This window comes from Cervus elaphus, chromosome 4, assembly GCF_910594005.1.
Source record: "Cervus elaphus chromosome 4, mCerEla1.1, whole genome shotgun sequence".
NCBI lineage: Eukaryota > Metazoa > Chordata > Mammalia > Artiodactyla > Cervidae > Cervus > Cervus elaphus.
In genome coordinates, this window is record NC_057818.1 from 52,203,494 (window position 1) to 52,225,682 (window position 22,189).

Genomic DNA, 22,189 nt, shown 5'->3' on the forward strand with positions numbered 1-22,189 from the left:
ATTCCCGGTCAGAGACCTAAGATCCCTCATGCCACTCAGCAGAGAAGGCAAAAAAAAAAAAAAAAAAAAAGATGGGGGAGCTAGCATAATCACCTGGAGCACCACAGAGATGGTCTTCTCACCCGCCTTGGCTGCCCGCCAATTACAATAAGTGTCTGCCTTGAGAAGGTTTTCTGCACAGTAAGTCTGAGGAGAAGAGTAGAAAAGGCAATGTTAGGGTTCAGAGATGACAGCTATGACCCAGTTCTCAGATGACTCTGAGAGTTCTCTCAAGCCCTCTGACATCACCCAGCTTGAGGTTTCCTTATTAATCCCCGCACACTCTGGGCTTTGGGGAAGAGTGGATACATGTGTATGATTGTCTGAGTCCCTTTGCTGTTCACCTGAAACTCTCACAACACTGTTATCTGGCTATACCCCAATACAAAACCTTCCAGTGTTAAAATAATAAATCCCCCCACACTCTACCTGGAGTCCCCTCCAACATTTTCCCCTGGAAATTCACCTCTGCTTCCCAGGAAGCAAAACCCCTCCTTTTCTCTCAGCAAATTCCTCTATCCCACATCTCTCCAGAATTCCCTATGGCCTCCCAGAAATTCTCCCATGACACTCCTTAGAATTCCACAAAGTCCCCTCTGTGAAAGGAAAACCAAAACGAAGGCCTCATTGCTACAAGTGTTCTCTAAGATTGACCCCGGGAGCCACATTGGAATTCTGACCAAGCCGGTCGCAGCTACAGGGGAATCTGATCTTTTGACCACTTATTGTATTCACAAAAGCATCCAGAATATGCGCCAGAAACTCAAGGTACTCATCAGACCCCTACCCTCCAGTAACTCAGGACAGCTTCTTCTTTAAAGTCAAATATTTCTTTACGTGTATCACAGTCAATTAGAATTCTCTCCACACGACTTGAACAACCTGCTGACCTCTGTCCTCATAAGCCCCTGATTCCCTTTGCCAACACTCCGTTTATCGGAATCTCTGTCTCCCAAACTGCAATTCTTAAGAACCCCAGTCAAGCTCTTTCTTGGCACCCCGCAGATGGATTATTTTTCCACACCTTTCAGACTCCAAAAGTTCTCCTAGAGCCCCCGACGAATTCCTTTACTTCTTCCACCCTCCCCCACGCCAGTCCCTCACGGAGTCCTGGCTACTGCAGGACACCACATAGCGGAGGCAGATCTCCGGCATGTCAACGTCGTGTGGGCTTCGCCTGACCCAAAAGATGCACGAAGGTCTGAGTCTCGGGGGCTCACAGGGGGTGCGCCCCGTGCGGCCTTCACTGCGCAAGCGCACGAGGCTCGGACCTCTCAAACCGCGGCGCACCGGCGGTATGTCACCACTGCGCATGCCTAGTGTGTCTGCCCGCCGCCCGGGGCGCCGAGCTCCCTAGCAAGGAGCTTTTCTGGCCTCGCTGGGGCCAGGGGTCTCTCTAGCCCCTCCTCCTGGTCACTTTCACACCAGGATTTCTAGCAACCTGCTTCGCCTGCAGAATTGGTCCCCAGCAGAAATTCGCCATCCTCAGCGCCCCAACTGAAGCCTGGAAAGCAAGAGGCCAGCAAACTTGAGTGGATTCTTTCAGGAAGCCAGGAGCCTTCTGCAACAAGATCCCCTCCATGGCTGGCTGGCTGGCTAACCTCCCCACGCCCAACACAAACAGACACACACGCAGACACACACGCACACATGAGAAAATCTCTGATCCCTGAAGATCTGGCCTGAGGTAGACAGTGTTTAAAGGACCTCAGTAAAACACAAAGTATGTGCCCGAGCCAAGCACACACCCAATCTTGACTGCTTCCAACCATGCCTCACTTTTCCAGTGTGAACTCTGGGCATCTGTCTCCTACGATCCCCATGCCCTGAACAAGCACCCCTCTGTTCAGTCTGCGAGAGACCCAAGTGCATCCTGGGTTGGGGTCAGAGATGGAGACAAACCAAACACAGAAAAGCGAGTATGAGCCAAGCATGCCCTGGCAGAACAAGCCTGGACTTGCTTGGCGCCCACAGGTAGGGCCTCAGCAACATTGGGCACCTACTTGGGAAAGGAGAGAACGGGGTGGGGTGGGTACCTGAGTCCTAGCAGCTGCTCTACCCTAAAGAAACAAAATGACCTGATTCTGATCTTGGGCTTCAGGGAAGAAAAAAGAGGCTGAGGGCAGGGCGGTGAGACCTGATGCAAGAGAAGATTGGAAGACAAGATGCCTGGGGCTGCATGGAGGAGGGGCCTGGGCACAAGATGCCCCTGCTCCTTTTGGATTCTGGTTCAGTCTCCCCCACTCAGAGCTGCAGAGACCTATCCCCAGGGCTTACATCATCATTTCTTAGCCTAGGGGTAAGGTAGGTCCAGACCCGCCCCTTCTTAGCTTCCTATAAGAACAGCTGGGGACCTGGGAATGCAGGGTCAGTCATCCATCCATCATGAAGCCTTCCATGAAACCTGAGACCTTCCTGCTGGGCTCCGCCCTGCTCTGCACCCTCCTGGGTCTGGGTAAGTGACTAGGGCTCTGGATTCCTGGGACCCTCAAAACAAGGAGTATGAGAGAACATTCTGCCATGTCCTCAAGGGAGAAGGGAAAGAGGAGGTGTCCTGGGAACTGAAATTCATGGAGAAGGCAGAGGGTAAAGGGCAGAAAGCCTGGGTCCCCAAGGGAGGAAGAGCTAAAAAAATGTGGGTTTAAATCTCTGTGAAAGGATGGGTTTGGATGGGTTCTGCTCCCTGTATCCCAGGCAGTGTCTCAAAATAAGACACCTAAATTCTGGAAAATCAGAGAGTATGATTAGTATTTGTCATTGGTATGAAAAAACATGAGGCGAGGGTGAGAGATTTCCTTCCTCCCAGGACTCTAAGGAAACCAACACAGGCAACAAGAGAAAAAAGAAAATTAAAAATATTAAAAAAAAATATTAAGTCCATGGAAAACTGCAGCAGGACCCCTCAAGGTCCTTTAGCTTTATCAGGTGGTCTAGCATCCCAAGTCCCCAGCCTTGTAATTACATAAACTTCCTCCCTGATCAGACATGTTTCTGCCTTGCCCCAGAAAGCAGCTTTGCTCTCAGGACCATTGCATCCCTGCTGAGCTTCCGACAGATCCCTATTCAGCGGCCACTGTCCTGCCCTTGAATAACCAGGGAGACACCAGAACTTTTCCTTCAGACCCGACAACGCCATCCCCATCCCCGTCTGGATTCGGGAGTCATGGCCCACAGACCACGGCGCCTTTCACTAGAGCCCCGTTCTCTAACTGCAGGGTACCCGCTGAGCTGTGAGGTGTGTACCAGTGACGGTCCCAACTGCAGTGGAAAACTGCAGACTTGTGCCCCAGATGAAGACTCCTGCATGGTTGTCTTGACTGAGAGCAACAGAAGTAAGTGGGCAGGGGCTGGTATCAGATGCTGGGGAGGTGGGCGGCAGATACCACCATGCGTGGGGAGGAACCTTTGAGTGATGAGTATGTCAGGAAAGAGGGAAAGGCAATCTCGAGGTGGGTGTTGAACAGAGAATCTGGTGGAATGACGGAAACCACTATGGCCAAGGATTTCTGAAGATGAGACTCCAAAGAGAGGAGGAGGAGGGGCAGATACAGACTTTGTTACCAAAGAAGGAATTAGGAAAGCAAAGGACATGGGGGAAGAGAGAAATCCAGAGAAGGGGGAAATCTAATATGTAAAAGGTGAAGGGGTGGGTGTACAGCAGACTTGGGTGAGTTGCAAAGAATGTGATCAGGTTGATTCTCTTGGGCTGCGAGGGGTCTCCCAGAGATGTGGGATGTTAAGCTATTGTTCCTGAAGAGAAAGAGGGAGATACGGGGGCTGGTTTGAGTTGGGTGCAAGCTCAGTTGTGTCTGACTCTTTGCGACCCCATGGAGTGTAACCCACCAGGCTCCTCTGTCCATGGGATTTTTCAGGCAAGAGTACTGGAGAGGTTTGCCATTTCCTCCTCCAGGGGATCTTCCCCACCCAGGGATGGAACCCACATCTCTTGCATCTCCTACATTGGCAGGGGGGTTCTTTACCACTGCACCCCCTGGTGCTGGGAGCCGGCACACGAGATCCCACCCATGATAAGGTCATGAGGGAGAAAACCTGACAGGCAAGGCGGATCAGGTTTTCAGGGATTTCGAAAAGCTGCCCCCGGCGCTCCCCTTAAAGATGATACCTGTCTTTCTGATGCCTGCCTCAACAGACTACTCCCTAATTTCTGTGACACGGGCAGAAGGCCTTCCCCGATCTCTTCCCAAATAAGAATCAATTTAGAACTTTAATCAATAAGTTTCCCAGGTGGTGGTATTTTATGAGATTATCCAGGGTGAAAGGAGTGCTTTAATTTAAACTCCTTTGCTGGTAGTTTGTTAGCCAAATGCATTTATGCCCTTGGTACTAATATGCATGATTGCTTACAATATCCTAATCATAAAATAGCATAAAGAACCTGATTATATAAAAGCCCTAATAGACATAGAGCATTTCTGAGGGGTGAAGGAGTCCTATTAGAAAACACAAGAAAAATTATTCTAAAAGTAGCTATTGGGTTAACATTTGCTTGCTGTGTTTTGCTTGCTGTGTTTTTGTTTTAATGTGATAAGATTGTGTTATAGAAACCATTGTTAATATAGTTAAAGATCTAGAGAAATAAGAACTTAGCCCTAGTGTGGTAACAATGAGATGGTTGTTAATTGTCAGCCAAGAGTGCTAGGCAGAAGCTGCCTCACCAAAGTCGCAGAGTCAGTCTGGGATAAACTTCTTAGATAAACGCAACTGACAATTTCTGCAGAAGGATTAATTTTTGTGTTAACAAGGTTATACTTCTACTCTGTACTGTTGCCCTATGAGACTGCTACCTTTAAGTTAAGGTCACCATAGAAACAGAAAATAGGTTTACATTCACCTGATCTGCATAAAATATTAATAGGCCCCAAGGCCAGAAGATAATGTATAAGATCCTCATAAACAAAGAAGTATGCAGAAAACACCCTGGTTTCGTGAAGAACAAGCTGATGTAATGTTAAACTATCTTCCCCTTAGAAATGTACTAATTTAGAGTATAAAAGCCAAGTTCAAAAAATACAGCATTGCCAGACTCTGCTGCACCCCCCGTCTGGTGTCTCTCTCTCTCTCTCTCTCTCTTTCCCTGTCAGACTTGGCACTATCAAGGCTGGTCTCACGTGTCTTCTCTCTCGCTGATGCCGTTCATCCTGAGGGTACCACCTGGATCCTGCCGAGGCTGGACCCTGGCACCCTGGGATTTCCAAATTTGTCATAGAAAGAGAGACATATAAGGACAGAGGATCCCTGGGCACAGTCCATGAGGTCGCAAAGAATCGGGCACAACTGAGCCCTACACACCCAAACACGTGGTATAAAGAGCAGAAACCCTAGTCCTGGAGGAGACACCCTATCTGTGGTGGGGAAGGGGAAGGCCAGGGGGACTGGAAGAGACCACTTCAGGCAAGACCTGAGAGTAGCCAAGGAGGGCAGCATGAGACCATAGGTAAGAAATCTGGGGAGTGACCCTGGGAAATCTGGAAGAGTCTACCTTAGATGGAGAAGGAAATGGGTGTGACAGCAGGTGGGGATGACGGCCCCATCCCAGCATTTGGTGAAAGGAACTCCAGGGGTCAGGGGAGGGCTGAAGGCTGGAAGAGACCATTACAGGGGATTGGGGTTAGTTACAGGTGGTCTGGAAAAGACCACTCCAGGTGCGACCCCTGCAGGATGCAGTGGGGTGGCCCTGGGGTGGAAGGGGCCACTCTGCAGAGTCCAGCACAGCCTGGGGACAGGGGGAGGATGGGGTGCATACCTGATAATCCATTCAGATGATGCCCCAGGCAGAAAGGGGGCTTGAATGTGGGGAGCTGGAAGAGACCTCTCTAGACAGCAGTGGGCTGGAGCTATGATAAGGTGGGGGAGACAGCCCAGGGCAAGGGTCCAGACCGGGGGCCACTGAGCCTTCTGCCCACGGTCATCCTGCAGAGGGCTCGTTGGCGGTGACCAGCTACAAGGGGTGTGTGAAATCCAGCGAGTGTGACTCAGGATCCTTCGCCATCACCATGAACACTGAGAACTACATGGGCTCCACGAGGCGCTGCTGCAAGAACGATGGGTGCAACCAGGACCCGCTGCCTGGTAAGCCCCGGCTGAGCCCCACAGCTGGAGTCCCTCCCTGCCCACCTTCCCCCGCCAGGGCCACCTGTGAGCACCCGCTCCTGACCTGCCCTGTAACCAGGGACGAGCGTCCTCCTTGCGCTGAGCCTTGGTTCTTCTACTGTAAACTGCAGTATCCAGGGACTTCCCTGCTGGTCCACTGACTAAGTCTCCATGCGCTCTCTGCAGGGGTTTGATCCCTGGTCAGGGAACTGGATTCCTCATGCCGCAGTTAAGATCCAATGCAGCCAAATATTGTTTTCTGAAAATGCAGTGTGCGTTAGCAACTGGTGTCCCCTGAGTGTTTGTGATGTTGGGAAAGGGACTAACGTCTCCAATTACCTTCCCCTCCACCCTCCTCTTCAGCGATCGTGAGAAACCATACAGAGAATGGCCTTCGGTGTCCTTCCTGCATCGCTGCCTTTTCGGAAACATGCACTTCGACTCAGGAAGCGGTCTGCGTTGGTGAGGAAACCCACTGTGTCGCCGTGTCTGGCCTCGCACAGCCTGGTAAGGGGCACCTGGAATTCAGGAGGAGGGCACAATGTTCCCAAAAGGTCCCAGAACTGGAGCCTCATTCTTCCAGATTCTAAGGGAGAGAGTGGCTCCAAAGATCCGGGGGAGAAGGTAGCTGGGGCACGTGACCCTGGACTAGGAGGAGGGAGGCATTGGAGATCCTGACTGTAGTCTACAATCCCCCCCCGCAGGTATCAGATTTGCGGCCCGCGGCTGTGGCACGGAGGCCGCCTGCCACAGCAAGCCTGGGACCCTGGTGCCCTCAGGCTCTCGTTTGTTGACCATCAAGAAGACCAGCTGTCGTCCAAGCCCCCAGGCTTCTGGCAAGGCTGAGTGAGGAACTGAGGCCCACGTGGTGTGTGGTCTCCATTCATTGTCAGCTGTGTTTCTAGAAATTTCTACAGTTCCCATGTGTCTATAAATTAAGCAAGTTAACAGAACGATCCTGAGTCTTTGTGATGTGATGCATTTCGGGGAGATGGGATGAGAAAAGCAGGGGTCTGAACCCTTGGGAACACTCTCTATGGAGGAAAGAAATGGAAGATGCTACCTCTTCTTAAGGGATTACTTCTTGCTTGGTCCCCATGCTAACTGTTTTCCATGCGGTACCTCATGTCATAATCACATCTCCGTGAAGCTGAAAGTATTGCCCCCATTTTACAGAGGAACACACTGAGGCAAGGATTGTGGTCTCACTTGTCTTCGGTCATACAGCTGGGAGGGTCAGACTCCAGAGTCCATGATCACCTTTCCTAGATAACCTGTTTTTTTTTTTTTTCTAGTTAACCTGTTTTTGCCTAAGAGTTCATGTTTGTAAAATGCAGAGATAATAACTATAACCTCAAAGGGCTGTCTTAAGAGTCCAATGAAAGAACACGAAAAAAGGACTTAGTGCAGTGCCTAGCACATTTAAGGGGCTTCCCTGGTGGCTCAACGGGAAAGAATCTGCCTGCAAATGTGGGAGACACAGTTTGATCCCTGGGTCAGGAAGATCCCCAGGAGAACGGCATGGCAACCCTCTCCACGATCTTTGCCTGGAGAATCCACGGACAGAGGAGGCTGACAGGCTACAGTCCACGGAGTCACAAAGGGTCAGACCCCACTGAGTGCCTGAGCACCCTGCACTAGCGCCTTGAAGGCAGAGTGGGTTCTGGGACAATGTGTCTGGCCAAAGAGTTACCATCCTAATAGCTGCCACTTCCTCAGTGGCCATGTGTGGCAGCTACTAGACTTTGGCATCTATCAGGATAGTCTGGGTTATGCTACAGTAACAAGCCAGTCCCTAAACTCAGTGGTTTAAAACAACAAAGTTGTATTAGTCTGTTCATGCTGAGTAATGTTGTATAACAAACCATGCCCCACTTGAGACTTGTAAAAAGAAACACTCTTCTTCCTATGGGTTGTAGGTATCTGGGGTAGCTCTGTTTCTGGCTGTGCTCTGGTCAGTTTGGTTCCAGTCTGGGAGGGGGACTCTAGTTCACCTCATGGAGTCTTCTGGATATCTGACTCCCTGGTTAACGTCCTTCTCATGGCAGATGACAGGGGCACAAAACCCAAGTGCACCAAAGGTCCCTGCGGAGGTTTGGGGGTCTGCAGGAATTCTATCCTGCACACAACCCCACCATCCCTCCTCTCCAGGGACCCTGAGGTCCTCACTCTCCATCCCTCCTCCCTCAGACCCTGAAGTCTAGGCTTCCAGTTGACAGAATCCCAAGCATCTTCCACCCCCCTGAAACCCAAAGAACAGACACACAACAGAATTTCTATTTTTTTATTCGCTCCACCAAGAAATACCACAGGGAAAGCCAACCTTGATTCTCCGGGCTTCATGGCTCCTCACCTCAATGGACACAAATTTATCATTCTCCAGACAAGTAGGAAATTCAGCTAAGCTGAGGAGGCTTTTGGACCTCCTCTGCTTCTGCCAGTGGCAACACCAAGATTCATCTTGTTTCCGCTGATTTCTGCCTTCAAGGGCCGGCCAGCATGCAGGTGCCCCGTAGACTCACCCTGAGGACAGCCAGTGCTCCCTGCAAAATGGAGTCTTCCGTCTTTTCTATTTGGATGCTCCCAGAGACAGATGCCTTGCTACCAACTTGCTGCCCCCGGAGCCTAAAATTCAACCCTTTGAAAACTCATGATTTAAAAGGCAACTGTTCCAAAAGAGAGTTGTGACACCAAGGGTGCCGACACACAGCCATGTGAACAAGATCAGGACAGTGGGCGCTGACACATGGAAACAAAGCCGGTCTTGCTTTCTGAGAGTTGATCCAGGCAGGAGGCCCCTTGGCAGGAGGGTAGACGTAATTTGAAACAGGGAAGCGCAGGGTGGAGAAGTCAGACAGGGTCAAGTCAGAGATGGTGTCAGAGAGGAGGGCACCCTGAGCAAAGGCAAAGAGTGAGACTGAAGTCTGAGCTCCCCGTGTTCCGGGCTTCCAGGAGGGGTTGCAAGTCTATTACTGTGCAAGAGAGAGAATGCGGGTACAGGTGTGCCTACGTGGGATGCTCACGATAACTCTGCATGTAGATGCCATTTGCTGAGCCACTTGTAAAAGGCCACCCTGATTGTCAAGGGGCTGTCTGGCCCTAGGGCAATGAAGATGGAATTCCTATTCCCCAAGACGGACGAAAGGATCTCCACTTCTCTCACACAGACCCCAATCCCCTGCTCCACATGGAGACCTTCCACCAGCCATGAACGAAGAGGCAAGGACCACAGCGCTCTGGGGAGCCAGGAGTTCTGAGACTCCAGAGAACCAGCCTTTCCCCAGTGAAGATTCAAAGCCCATTGGATGCAGGCCTATCCCCCAACCCCGGAAACCTATAGCTTATACCCATTGTGGCTCAGAAGCCCAAGGATTCCAGCTCCCTGGGGAACCCAGACTCCCCTCCTTCATGTCACAATCCCCAATGGGAAGGAGGCTGCCTTCATCAGCAATCAGGGCATCCACCTCCTCCTCCGCAAGGGAACTAGACACCTATTACATCTACTCTTGAGAGACCAAATAGGCCCCTTCGAGGAGTCCAAACCCTCAACTCACTTGAGGAGTTCCATTGTCTGATAGTTCCCAGAGAAATCAGGAATCCCATCCTCCAAAGTCTGTTTCCCTTCAGGACCCAGGAATCCTGGCGAGCAGACGTCACCTACTCCAACCCCTAGTCAGAGCCCTGATTCCCTTCAAGCACGCAAAATTCTGACTAGCCGACCCCTCGCCCCGTGATCTCTCAGGCCCAGACATCCCATGCTAGAGTCTGGACCCCGCGCCATCTCCAGCACTGCCTCGGCGTCCCCGCGCATCTCCTCCAGCACCTGCAGCAGGACGCCCTGCGCCGCGCCCCTGGATGCTGTGGGATGCTGGGCACGACTCTATCTCCAGCTGCTGCTTCCCAGGATCCGCCAGCAGGGGGAGCGAGAGAGAGAGAGAGAGAGAGAGAGAGAGAGAGAGACCGCAAGGCTGTTGGAGGGAGGCGGGCTCTTGCAGGTCACGTGAGCAGCACCTCAGGTGTGCTTTGAGGCCACTTTGGCAGCGGGGGTCGGGGCGGGGTCGCGCAGGTGAGTCCAGTTTGTAGCGCCCCAGGACCTGCAGGACTAGCCTCAGCGCACGTTCTCAGGGTAAGACCAGAACCAGCCGGGCATCACCCCCTCCTCAGGATCTGAATTTCAGCCCCAAGGGTTCACCTCCAAGCTTCAAAACACCCACATTTCAATAATTCCAACCTCTTCCTTTTATTCCTCCATCCCTAAGGGTGCTGGCTGCTCCTGGCACTCGCTTCTGTGTTCTACCTGCGTCTTCTGTCCTCTTTAGTTTAACGGTGGTGGTTTAGTTCCGAAGTCGTGTTGGACTCTGCGACCCCATGGGATGTAACCGGCCAGGCTCCTCAGTCCATGGAAGTCTCCCCACAAGAATACTGGACTGGGCTGCCCTTTCCTTCTCCAGGAGATCTTCCCACACCAGGAATCCAACTTGTGTCCCCTGCATTGAAGGCAGATTCTATACTGACTGAGCCACCTCCTTACTATTTCCTTTTATTAATTCTCTGGTAAAGTAACTGGTGTGATTTCGGCCTCCTGGTGGGACCCAGACTGATACAATGGGTAGCACTGATGTTGGTTTCTGCCTTGTCACTGATTCCAGGTGTCACGGAGCTTGCTTTTCAAAGGGCTGTAGGTGGTGGGAATACTTTGGCCATCAGATGTGAAGAGCTGACTCACTGGAAAAGGCCTGATGCTGGGAAAGGCTGAGGGCAGGAGGAGAAGGGGGTGACAGAGGTTGAGACGGTTGGATGGCATCACCGACTCAACAGACATGAATCGGAGCATATTCTGGGATATAGTGAAGGAGAGGGAAGCCTGGCGTGCTGCAGTCCATGGGGTCTCAGAGAGTCGGACAGGACTTAGCGACTGAAGAACAATGTGGTGGGAGTGGAAGGAGAGGGAAAGAAAGCATGGGCCCCAGCTCAGGAAGAGAGGCCTCTCAGGAGACGGCCCTGAGCTGCAGGAGTGCAGAGGTGAGTGCTCTTCCTGAGGGTAAATGAAGGGAGATGGGCCTGGTGGGGAAGTCAGTGGGAGGCCTGAGGTCTGGGGGGGCAGGAGGGTAACAGGGAAACTTCTCTCAGCAGACTCCTAACCAATAACGGCTTACTTTGGGGCTCTGATGGTAAAGAATCTGCCTGCAATGCAAGAGACCTGGATTCCATCGCTAGGTCGGGAAGACCCCCTGGAGAAGGGAATGGCAAGCCACTCTAGTATTCTCATCTACGATCTCTACTGTCAACGATTTGGAGCAAAATTCCTAAGTAGTTATCAGTGTGGAAAGAGCCAAGTTGAAAACTCTAAGTGGTCCCATGTATGTAGTATCACCTGCTGAGAGGGCAAATCCTCTTTGGGGGAATGTACTTCAAACCAGCCCCTCAAAGAATCTCCACCAATATATTACCCAGGAGTGGAATTCTCACACACACACACACAAACACACCATTAAGCATCAGGAAATACGCTTCCATGATTAAGGGTCAGTAGAAACCACAAACTGCAGACTCAGATACACAAAGATTCCATATATTGATGAGTGAAAACTGGAAAGAGTGACAGACTGTATTTTCCTGGGCTCCAAAATCGCTGCAGATGGTGACTGCAGCCGTGAAATTGAAAGATGCTTGCTCCTTGGAAGAAAAGCTATGAGAAACCTACACATCGTATTCAAAAGCAGAGACATCACTTGCCTGACAAAGGTCCATATAGTGAAAGCTATGGTTTTTCCAGCAGTCATGTACAGATGTGAGCTTTGGACCATAAAGAAGGATGAGCACCTAAGAGTTGATCCTTTCAAACTGTGGTGCTGGGGAAGACTCTTGAGAGTCCCTTGGACAGCAAGGAGATCAATCCAGTCAATCCTGAAGTAAATCAACCCGAATATTCATTGGAAGGACTGATGCTGAAGCTCCAGTACTATGGCCACCAGATGTGAAGAGCTGACTCATTGGAAAAGACCCTGATGTTAGGAGGGCTTCCTTGGTGGCTCAAGTGATAAAGAATCCACCTGCAATGGGGGAGACCTGGGTTCGATCCCTGGGGTGGGAAGATCCCCTAGAGAAGGGAATGGCTGCCCACTCCAGTATTCTGGCCTGGACAATTCCACAGTCAGTGGGGTTGCCACGAGTCAGAGACAACTGAGCGCCTTTCACTTTCACTGATGCTGGGAAAGACTGAAGGCAAAAGGAGAACAGGGCCAAAGAGGGTGAGAGGTTTAGATGGCATCCTGGACTCAGTGACTCAGTGGACAGGAGTGTGAGCAAACTCCAGGAGACCGTGAAGGACAGGGGAGCCTGGCGTGCTGCGGTCCCTGGGGTCGCAAAGAGTCGGACGCGACTGAGGTCCTGAACAACAGCAAATTGATGTTATGGAACACACAACATGAAAGTAAGCGGGTAAGGATCTCCCCGCCATTGCTGGGCTCTCAATATCCATATCACGTGCCTCAGGGCAACTGAGCCTAACCACGACTACTGACAGCTGGCACCAAAAGCCTCTGCTCCGCAGTCAGCAAAGCCCCGGTGATGAGAAGCCCGCACACCACAAGGAGAGTGAACACCGCTCGCTGACACTAGAGAATGCGCACGCGCAGGAGTGAGGACCTGGTGCAGGCAAAGCTGATAATTAAACTGTGGTAATAATAATTTAAAAAACCTCAAGGGACTGGGAGACTATTGACATAACGGTTTCCAGACTCTGCAAACATAAAGCCCTGAGCCGACCATTCCACTTTTCTAGGTAGATAAGAGATGACTAATAAAGATCTACATACCAGATTAGATACAGTTTTAGCCAAAAATGCATTGACTCTTCTTGTAATTAAAAGGTGGAATTTTGACCTGAATCTGCGTGCCAAGAAGTTGTTTTTTTTTTTTAATTGCCCCAAAGACGGCTGATTTTATGTAAAATTTTAAACAAGGACGCCATTAGACTGGGTGACTCTAAAGCCTTAGGTAGCTTCAGTAAACCAATCAAAATTTAAGCAAGAGTTGATGAACTCAAATCTAAGAAAATGAAATAAACTAATTGTGAATAGTCAAGTCCCTCGATTTTTCCAAGGAAGAAAATCCTTTAAGCTCTGGGGAGGTGGGGCGGTTGGGACACTGGGACTGAGGTACATATGCTCCTGACGCCGTGTATGGCAGAGATGCTGCCGAGAGCCTCCTGCAGAGACAGGGCGCTGACTCAGCGCTGTGCTGACCTCAGCGGGAAGGAAACCCCAGAGTGCGGGGTGTGTGTACGGACGGCTGGTTCTCGTTGCTGCCCAGGGGAAACTAACACAGTATTGTAAAGGAACTAACCCCAATAAAACTGATTAATTCAAAACGTTCAAGCTCAAGCCAATTAAATAATTGCTCTGCTTCCATGCTTTCTCTCTAAAAACCTCTGTCCTAGCCCACCCACAAAGCACCTCTAATCATTTCTCAGTTTTGGCTGTCTGATTTGAATTCTCTGCTTAAATGGATTCTTCAAACTATAACATGCCTCAGTTTATCTTTTTACAACTAATAGGACCTTTATTTTTATTATCATTCTTTTTGGTCACAGTGCTCAGCTTGTGGGATTTTAGTTCCCCAAACAGGGACTGATTGAATCTGGGCTCCTGGCAATGAGAGAGTGGCGTCCTAACCACTGCACCGCCAGGGAACTCCCTAGGACCTTGAGAATAAAAATGTGTGTCCAAGGGCAACCTCATTGGTTAGAACGTATTTTGTAAGGTGGCAAAAGCGCTTGATAAAATTCAACGCACGTCAGTTAAAAGACTAGTGGGACTTCCTGGTGGTCCAGTGGCTAGGACTCTGCACTTCCAATGTAGGGGGCCGGGGTCCGATCCCTGGTCGGTGAACTAGATCCTCCTGCATGTGCAGCTGCAACTAAGAGCTGCCCAGAGAAATACATCAATAAAGACTGGCAATATCAAGTATCGGTGAAGATGTGAAGCTCACATACTGCTGAAGGTAATGTAAAATGGAACAACCACTTTGTAAACCAATCCATTTCTAATAGGTAAGACACACATCTGCCTGCATGCTAAGTCACTTCAGTCATGTCCGTCTCTTTGTGACCCTATGGACTGTAGCCCGCCAGGCTCCTCTGTCCATGGGGCTCTCGAGGTAAGAATACTGGAGTGGGTTGCCATGCCCTCCTCCAGGGCATCTTCCCAACCCAGGGATCAAAGCCACCTCTCCTGTGTTTCCTGCATTGCAGGCAGATTCTTTACCACTGAGCCAACATGCAAGTCCTGGATCTAACTGAAGGCCCTGCAATTTCACTCTTTTAGATTGTTATCCCAAAGAGAGCTCTCTACAGAGGCTTGTACACGAAGGTTCACAGCAGCTTTGTTCATAATAGTCAAACAGCGGTGGGGCGTTCCCTGGCGATCTAGTGTTGAGGACTTTTCACTTTCACTGCTGGGATCTGGGTTCAATCCCTGCTTGGAGAACTAAGATCCTGAGCGCTGGGAGGTGCAGATAAAAAAAGCCACCAAAAAGTGGCAACAGTCTAGACGCCCGTCCACAAGAGGATGGATGAACAAGTTGAGATCTACGCTTGCAGTGAAACTTCTCAGCAGTAAGGTGGAACAGACCGCTGACGTACACACGATATGTTAGACCCCGTGTTCCTGGCTCCACCAGACTCCGCTGGACGGGCTTCTAACCTGACACCACAAGCTCTCCTTGATGGCACTATGACAAACTGCCTATCTGTAACCCCTGCCTGCAATCACATAGGACTCTGTGGACGGTCCCTGAGGGTAGGGGCCTGGTTTGGTTTGTTCACTACTGGGTCCTGAGCTTGAGCCCAGCTCTGCTGCACACTAGCTATAGCACCTTGTCGGCTCAGCTTTTGGAGCCTCAGTTTCCTCATCTGTAACTGGGGATGATCACCCTGTGTAGGATTTATGCACATAAACACCACGGCCACAGGGCACAGCCCATAGTGGGCACCCTGTCACTGCCAGTCGGGAGGTCGCTGCTCAATGACTGTGTTGAAAGAAGAGAAGAGCTGGACTCCCCTGATGGCGCGCTAGATTAGAATCTGTCAGGGCAGGGGACAGGGGTTCGATCCCTGGTCTGGGAAGATTCCACATGCTACAGAGAAATTCGGCCTATGAGCCAAAACTATTGAGCTTGTTCTCTAGAGCCTTGAGCTGCAGTGACTGCGTGCACATGCAATACCTACTGAAGACCATGTCCCATGCTCTGCAACAAGAGAAGCCCACGCACTGTAACTAGACAGGAGCCCCCACTCCCTACAACTAGAGAAAGCCGATGTAAAAGCAATGAAGCCCCAGCACAGCCTAAAATAAGTAAAGAGATGACTGTAGGAAGGCTTCTCCCAAAGTCTGCATTCTGTCTGACATAAAGGGACAGAAGGCCACATGGGGGTGGAAGGAAGTTACAGGGGCTGAAGCACTCTCGGGCTCTTTTTTTTAAATTTATTTATTTGGCTGCCTTGGGTCTCAGTTGCAACACTCGGGATCTTTGTTGCAGGATCTTTCATTTGGGTGACTGGGCTTAGTTGATCCCAGGCATGGGGGTTCTTAGTTCCCTGACCAGGGATCAAATCCGTGTCCCCTGCATTGCAAGAAGGATTTTTAACCACTGGAACACCTGGAAAGTTTCTGGGGGTGTTTTATTTGGCTCACAGAATGACAAGTGACTATGATCCCCAAAGATTCCTAGTCCTTAAAAAAGAAAAAAAAAAAAAAAAAGATTCCTAGTCCGCCTCCCCACACAGCCAGGAACATCCGATGACCCGATCTGCAGTGTCACCCCCCAGCCGGGCAGTGGCCTGGAGACACTGCCGGCACACCGCTACAGACAGGAGCGTCCCTACAGCAGAGGGAGGAGCCTGGGCTTGTGCGGAGGCCAGCCTGAGCTCAAATCTAGCCCTGGCACTGCCAAGCTGTGCAGCACTGGGTGACATAAAACCTCTCTGAGCTGCAGTTTCCTCATGAGTTAAGGGCGTCTCCCCACTTCTGAAAGAAATTGACGGGACACAGGATGCTAACCATCGCAATGCACAGCCACTGTGGCGGCACTGAAGTGTAAACGGTGTGGCAGACCTATAATACCAGTGAAAGTGAAGTCACTCAGTCGTGTCTGACTCTTTGCAACCCCATGGACTGTAACCTACCAGCCTTCTCCGTCCATGGGATTTTCCAGGCAAGGGTACTGCAGTGGGTTGCCATGTAGGACCAATCAACACCTCTGGGAGCCAGCAACTATTTTCATCTCCATTTCACAGGCGAGCCATTGAGACAGAAAGCTGCTTTATAACTTCCCAGAGGTCATGAGGCTGGGCTAAAGCCAGTGTCAGCTGGGCTGTGTTCCTTCTAGATGTTCTGGGGGAGAATCATTTCCTCATCTTGTCTCCAGCTTCTAGAGTCCCTGCACTCCTCCGCACTGGCCCCTTCCTCCGTCTCCAGAGCCAGCAGTGGCATTGCTCCAGCCTCTGTTTCCATCCCCACAGCTCCTCTGACTGGCTCTCCAGTCACCCTCCTCCCCTGATACGGACCCCTGTGATGACACTGCCTCCCCCCAAATCATCCAGGCCCATCTCCCCACCTTGAGATCCTTACAGGGACTTCCTTGGTGGTCCAGTGGCTAAGACTCCGCCATCCCAATGGAGGCAGTCTGAGTTCGATCCCTAGTCGGGGAACTAGATCTCACAGTCTGCAGCTAAGAGTCTGCAGGCAACAACAAAAGATCCCGCATGCCACAACTAAGACTCAGTATGGCCAAGTAAATAAGTAAAAATAAATAAGTATTTTTTAAAAACCCTCAATAGTCCCTTTCTCCATGTAAAGGACACATGTACAGGTTCTGGGGATGTGGACAACTTGTGTGTGTGTGTGTGTGTGTGTGTGTGTATGTGGTGGCGGCTCAGTTGTGTCCAACTGTTTGCAACCCCATGGACTATAGTCCACCAGCCTCCTCTGTCCATGGGATTTCTGAGGCAAGACTACTGGATGGGTTTCCACTTCCTCCTCCAGGGGAGCTTCCTGACCCAGAGATGAATCTACCGCCTCCTGTACTGGTAAGTGGATTTGTTACCATTGAGCCACCAGGGAAGCCTGTGACACCTTTGCTGCTGCTGCTAAGTCACTTCAGTCGTGTCCAACTCTGTGCGACCCCATAGACGGCAGCCCACCAGGCTCCCCCATCCCTGGGATTCTCCAGGCAAGAACACTGGAGTGGGTTGCCATTTCCTTCTCCAATGCATGAAAGTGAAAAATGAAAGTGAATTCGCTCAGTCGTGTCTGACTCTTAGCGACCCCATGGACTGCAGCCTACCAGGCTCCTCCATCCATGGGATTTTCCAGGCAAGAGTACTGGAGTGGGGTGCCATTGCCTTCTCCGTGTGACACCTTTAGGGGTCCATTATTCTGTCTACCATGCTTAGCAAGTTCTTCCTCAGCATTGGGAGGAAGGCTCAGTAACTCTCCTGGCTTTACAGATGGGGAAACTAAGGCCAAGACAGGAAAATCAATGGCTTGCATGTCACATACAGTTCATGACTGGCAGAGAAGTTCTGAAGAACTGTCTGAGTACAAGCCAACACTGCTTTCTAATTCCACAAGTTCAATCCTTTGGTAAAATCTCAACATCTTGAAACTTTCCCGGTGGTACAGTTCTTAGGACTCCGAGCTTCCACTGCAGGGGCCCAGGTTGAATCCCTGGATAGGGAACTAAGACCCCACTGCTACGTGGCATGGACTAAAAAAACGAGACTCAACACCTCTGCCTCTCCCACATTATAAAGCATGGAGCCCTTCATCCGGTAGGACGTATACATTTATATTTTAATGACTGTTTCTTATTTCTCATATGGGCTCCCTTGTCTTCCTTTTTGATAAATAGAAAATTTCTGATTAAAAACATTGAAACAGCCCAAATGTCCATATGAATGGATACATATTGTTTGATATTTTCTATAATGGAACAGTGAAAGTGTTAGTTGCTCAGGCCTGTCCAACTCTTTGTGACCCCACGGACTGTAGTCTGCCAGGCTTCTCTGTTCATGGAATTCTCCCAACAACAATGCTGGAGTGGGTTGCCATTCCATTCTCCAGGGGATCTTTCAGACCTAGGGACAGAACCCAGGTCTCCCCCACTGCAGGCAGATCCTTTCCCATCTGAGCCAATGGAACAGTATTTAGCTGTAAAAAGGAATGAAAGACTGATTCAAGTTTCAATGTGGAGAAACCCTGATGCTAAGTGAAAGCAGCCAGACACAAAAGGCAGCATATTTTATGATCTTATTCATATGAAATGTCCAGGACAAATTTGTAGAGACAAAAAAGTACATCAGTGGTACACATACACACTAGTATATAAAGTATACAATCAAAAGGAACTACTGTATAGCACAGGGAACTTGTTAGGGTCCACAAGGGGCTCAGAGCGTATTAGTTAAAAATGTCCCACTGTTATGACCTGACAAACAAGGGATGAAGTCACAGTGGCCACACTGCCCACGTGGCATCCTGTCTTTTCCTTAAGGCGATATCCTGTTTTTCCCTGCCGGTGCCAGTTTCTCAAGACTACCTGACCACCTGACCATGAGACTGCTCCGCCTACAGGATCAGGAGACTCCGGTTGCAGATTAAAGATAAACTAAGACACCTCCCCGCTTCGGGGCAAGATTTCCCAACAACAGGGTGTGAGAAGTGCTGGCCATAAAGGGAGACACTGATTTCTCTCAAAGCCAGTCACTTTCTCTCTTCCTATAATAAATCTTTCTCTTCCTGAATGCCCAGCTCACTCTCTTTTTTCTCTGTACTCACCTTACAAACTATACTCAATATTTTGTAATAAACTATTTGGGAAGAGAATCTGAAAAAGAATACATATAAACACAAAGGTATAACTAAAAGAATCACTGCCGTACACTTGAAATGAACACAACATTGTTGAATCAACTCTACTGCAACATAAAATAAAAATTAAAGGGACTTCCCTGGTGGTCCAGCAGTTAAAACTCTGAGCTTCCACTGAGGTGGGCACAGGTTCGATCCCTGGTCAGGCAACTAAGATCCTACATGCCTTGCAGCGCAGTCAAAAAATTAAAATAATACAAAAAGGTTCCACATCCATGACAGGCAATGATATGAATCATTTGAAAGAATAAGGTAGACCCTGATGCCATAACAATAGACCTCTAAGATAAGGTTACTTGGAAAAAAGCAAGGGAGAGGACCATGGACATACAACATACTTTTTTTTTTTTTTTAGTTCTCCCACTTTATTGCTACCAACCCGTCTCCCTCCACCCTCATGCACACATGCTCAGTCATGTAACCCCATGGACTGCAGCCCGCCAGGCTCCTCTGTCCATGGACTTTTCCAGGCAAGAATACTGGAGTGGGTTGCCATTTCCTTCTCCAACAACATACTTTTAAAAGTGGGGTAGGGGTGAATATATATGCTTCCATGTGGACACAGTGACTTGAGGAACCACCTGAGAAGCTGCTCACAGTGATTGCCGCTGTGAAGACCTGGGGAGCAGGAAAGGGAGGGGAAGGGCAGGAGGGGATTGAAGCAGGTGGCTGACGAGGAGGACGTCCTTTTCAGTGTACACCCTCCCTTTTGTGCCTTTCGGAGTTAAGCACCACATGCACATAACACCCATTTGAAAAGTAAAGCTAATAAAACTACAGTACTCATCTCCGACAATGGAATCCTAGGCAGAAATGAGAATGAACCTCTAGAGCCACACCCAGCAAGGAAGATGAAACTAACAGAATGAAACTAACACACAAAGCTGGCAAAGAACAGACCAGTCAGGGGCAAAAGTACTATATGCCCACTAGATACTATGTGACTCTATTTACATACAGGCAAAGTTAATCAGAGCTGTTAAAAATCAGGGCTATGGTTCCCCTTGTGGGGGGCAGTGACAGGAAGGAGCTCAAGGAGACTCAGGCGGGGGAGGCGGGTTCTGTTCCTTGGTCTGGTGCAGAGGACGGGGGCTGCGCTTGTGTCGGTTCCCTGGACTGTGTCCCCGCTGTACACACGTGTCCTGTCAGAAGCAGGCAGGGAATTTAAAACACCACGATGGGAAACAGGGTGAAGAGAAAACACTGAAATACAGAAATGGAACATGTTCACTTGCTACTGAACAATTCCTCTAAGAATGTCCCTCCAGCAGAAGACTGGAGCCAAGCTTTTGGCGCAGGGGTGGTTAGCCAAGAGGCTGGAACTGCCAGCCTGGGAGCAGGTGATGGGTTGGTGAAAGACTCTTTTGGTCACTGCAAACCAAAAACCTGTGTGGGGCTTTCACGAGCTGAAACCCAGATGGTAATACACAGGTGCTGCGAAATATTATTTGAGGGAAAAAATACAGAGTAGAAGGAAAACCTACACATCAGTCTATGTGTCCTGAATTTACTGCTTATCTCTTGCTTGAAAAGAACCAAGACCAGATTCAATGAGTTTGAAGTCACCCTGTGTACTGCTGCTGCTAAGTCGCTTCAGTCCTCTGGCTCCCTCACTCCCCACATTCTGTCTCCTCTTGCTCCCACTGCAGCTACGGTGCACAATTAAATGGGATGTTCCTGATCATAAAAGAGCCCAGCAGGATCATCCAGCAATACACACATGAATTCCCACCCTTTTTTTTTTTTTTTTTAGTTCTACCACTTTATTGCTACCAACCCATCTCCCTCCATCGTCATGCGCACATGCTCAGTCATGTAACCCCATGGACTGCAGCCCGCCAGGCTCCTCTGTCCATGGACTTTTCCAGGCAAGAATACTGGAGTGGGTTGCCATTTCCTTCTCCAGAATTCCCACCCTTTACATAAACACCTGTGTAGTGACAGCGCACTATTGCAAACATGATGTCTCTGGATTTTCACGATAACCCTGGGCTCAGATCACATTATTCCCAATGGACAGATGATAAAACAGGTTCTGCGAGATGAATCCATTCGCCTGAGGTCACAGAGTGAGTAAGAGGGAGAGATGGGGACTTGAGCCAGGTATGAGAGATTAACTTGTCAGCCACCTGGATCTCTCTCAGTTTAAAATACTGGCTCTCGGCAAATTGTATAGCCTCTCTGGGTCTAGTTTCTTCATCATATAAGGGGATAATAAATAGAACTGAGGTCACGGGATTTTTATGAGAATTCAATGAATTAACCCATATGAGGTGTTTAGAATGGTGACTGGCAGGTTTTTTGTTGGTTGCAGTTTCCCACCTGGGCACTGAACCTGGGCCCTCGGAGAGTAGGGTCCTAACCACTGGACCACCAGGGCATTCCCAGAGAGTTGTAATGCTGAATAAGTTATCTCTCATTATTCTTACTGTACCATGTTAGGGAACGATGAGATATTTAAACACCTAAGGTCATTCAGTAAATCTTGTGGGTTTGTGTATTATTGCTGGTAGGAGAGTTCTCAGCTTCTCTCTAATTCTCAAAATGGTCTATGAACCAAAATGTTTTCAGAACCACTGGGTGAGACAGACAATAATATATTTAGCCCAATTCCGTAAGCCTCGCACCTAGCATCCCTCCCCAAACACCCAAACATTCAGAAGGGAGGAACATGGCCAAAATTGAGAAAGCCAGGACTTCTTTGGTAGTCCAGTGGTTCAGAACCCATGTTGCCAATAGGGAGCTTGGGGTGGGGCAGGGGGCGGTGGGCACGGGAGGGAAGAGGGGCCCAGGATCACTCCCTGGACAAGGAACAAAGGTTCCAACATGTCATGTGGTGTGACAAAAAAATTTTAAATGACTTAAAAAAAAAAACCCCAAAAACAGAGACTTCCCAGGTGGTCCAGTGGTTAAGACTCCGTGCTCCCAATGAAAGGGGCCCCAGGATCCAATCCCTGGCTAGAGAACTAGGTCCCACCTGACACAATTTAAGACCCAACACAGCCAAATATAAATAAATATAAAAAGGAAAGAAAGTCAACATATGAACACAACGAAGCAAGAGAAAGGTGGCTAGAGCACCCACACTGGGTTCAGGTCTCAGCACC

General features: G+C 49.6%; 1 protein-coding gene across 1 annotated transcript; it reads left to right on the plus strand.

The window, feature by feature from the left end:
* The first annotated feature begins 2,110 nt into the window (after positions 1–2,110).
* On the plus strand, positions 2,111–7,103 carry LOC122692127 (phospholipase A2 inhibitor and Ly6/PLAUR domain-containing protein-like). The gene is made up of 5 exons (XM_043899355.1): positions 2,111–2,494; positions 3,255–3,371; positions 5,977–6,129; positions 6,514–6,657; positions 6,855–7,103. The coding sequence occupies exons 1-5, from the start codon at positions 2,425–2,427 to the stop codon at positions 6,998–7,000; spliced, it is 630 nt and encodes a 209-aa protein (XP_043755290.1). The 5' UTR covers positions 2,111–2,424; the 3' UTR covers positions 7,001–7,103.
* Positions 7,104–22,189: the final 15,086 nt, after the last annotated feature.

Coding starts and splice junctions, on each gene's coding strand:
- LOC122692127 (XM_043899355.1), top strand. CDS start 2,425: ATGAAGCCTTCCATGAAACCTGAGACCTTCCTGCTGGGCTCCGCCCTG. Junction 3,372..5,976: donor CTTGACTGAGAGCAACAGAA/GTAAGTGGGCAG, acceptor GTCATCCTGCAG/AGGGCTCGTTGGCGGTGACC. Junction 6,658..6,854: donor GTCTGGCCTCGCACAGCCTG/GTAAGGGGCACC, acceptor CCCCCCCCGCAG/GTATCAGATTTGCGGCCCGC.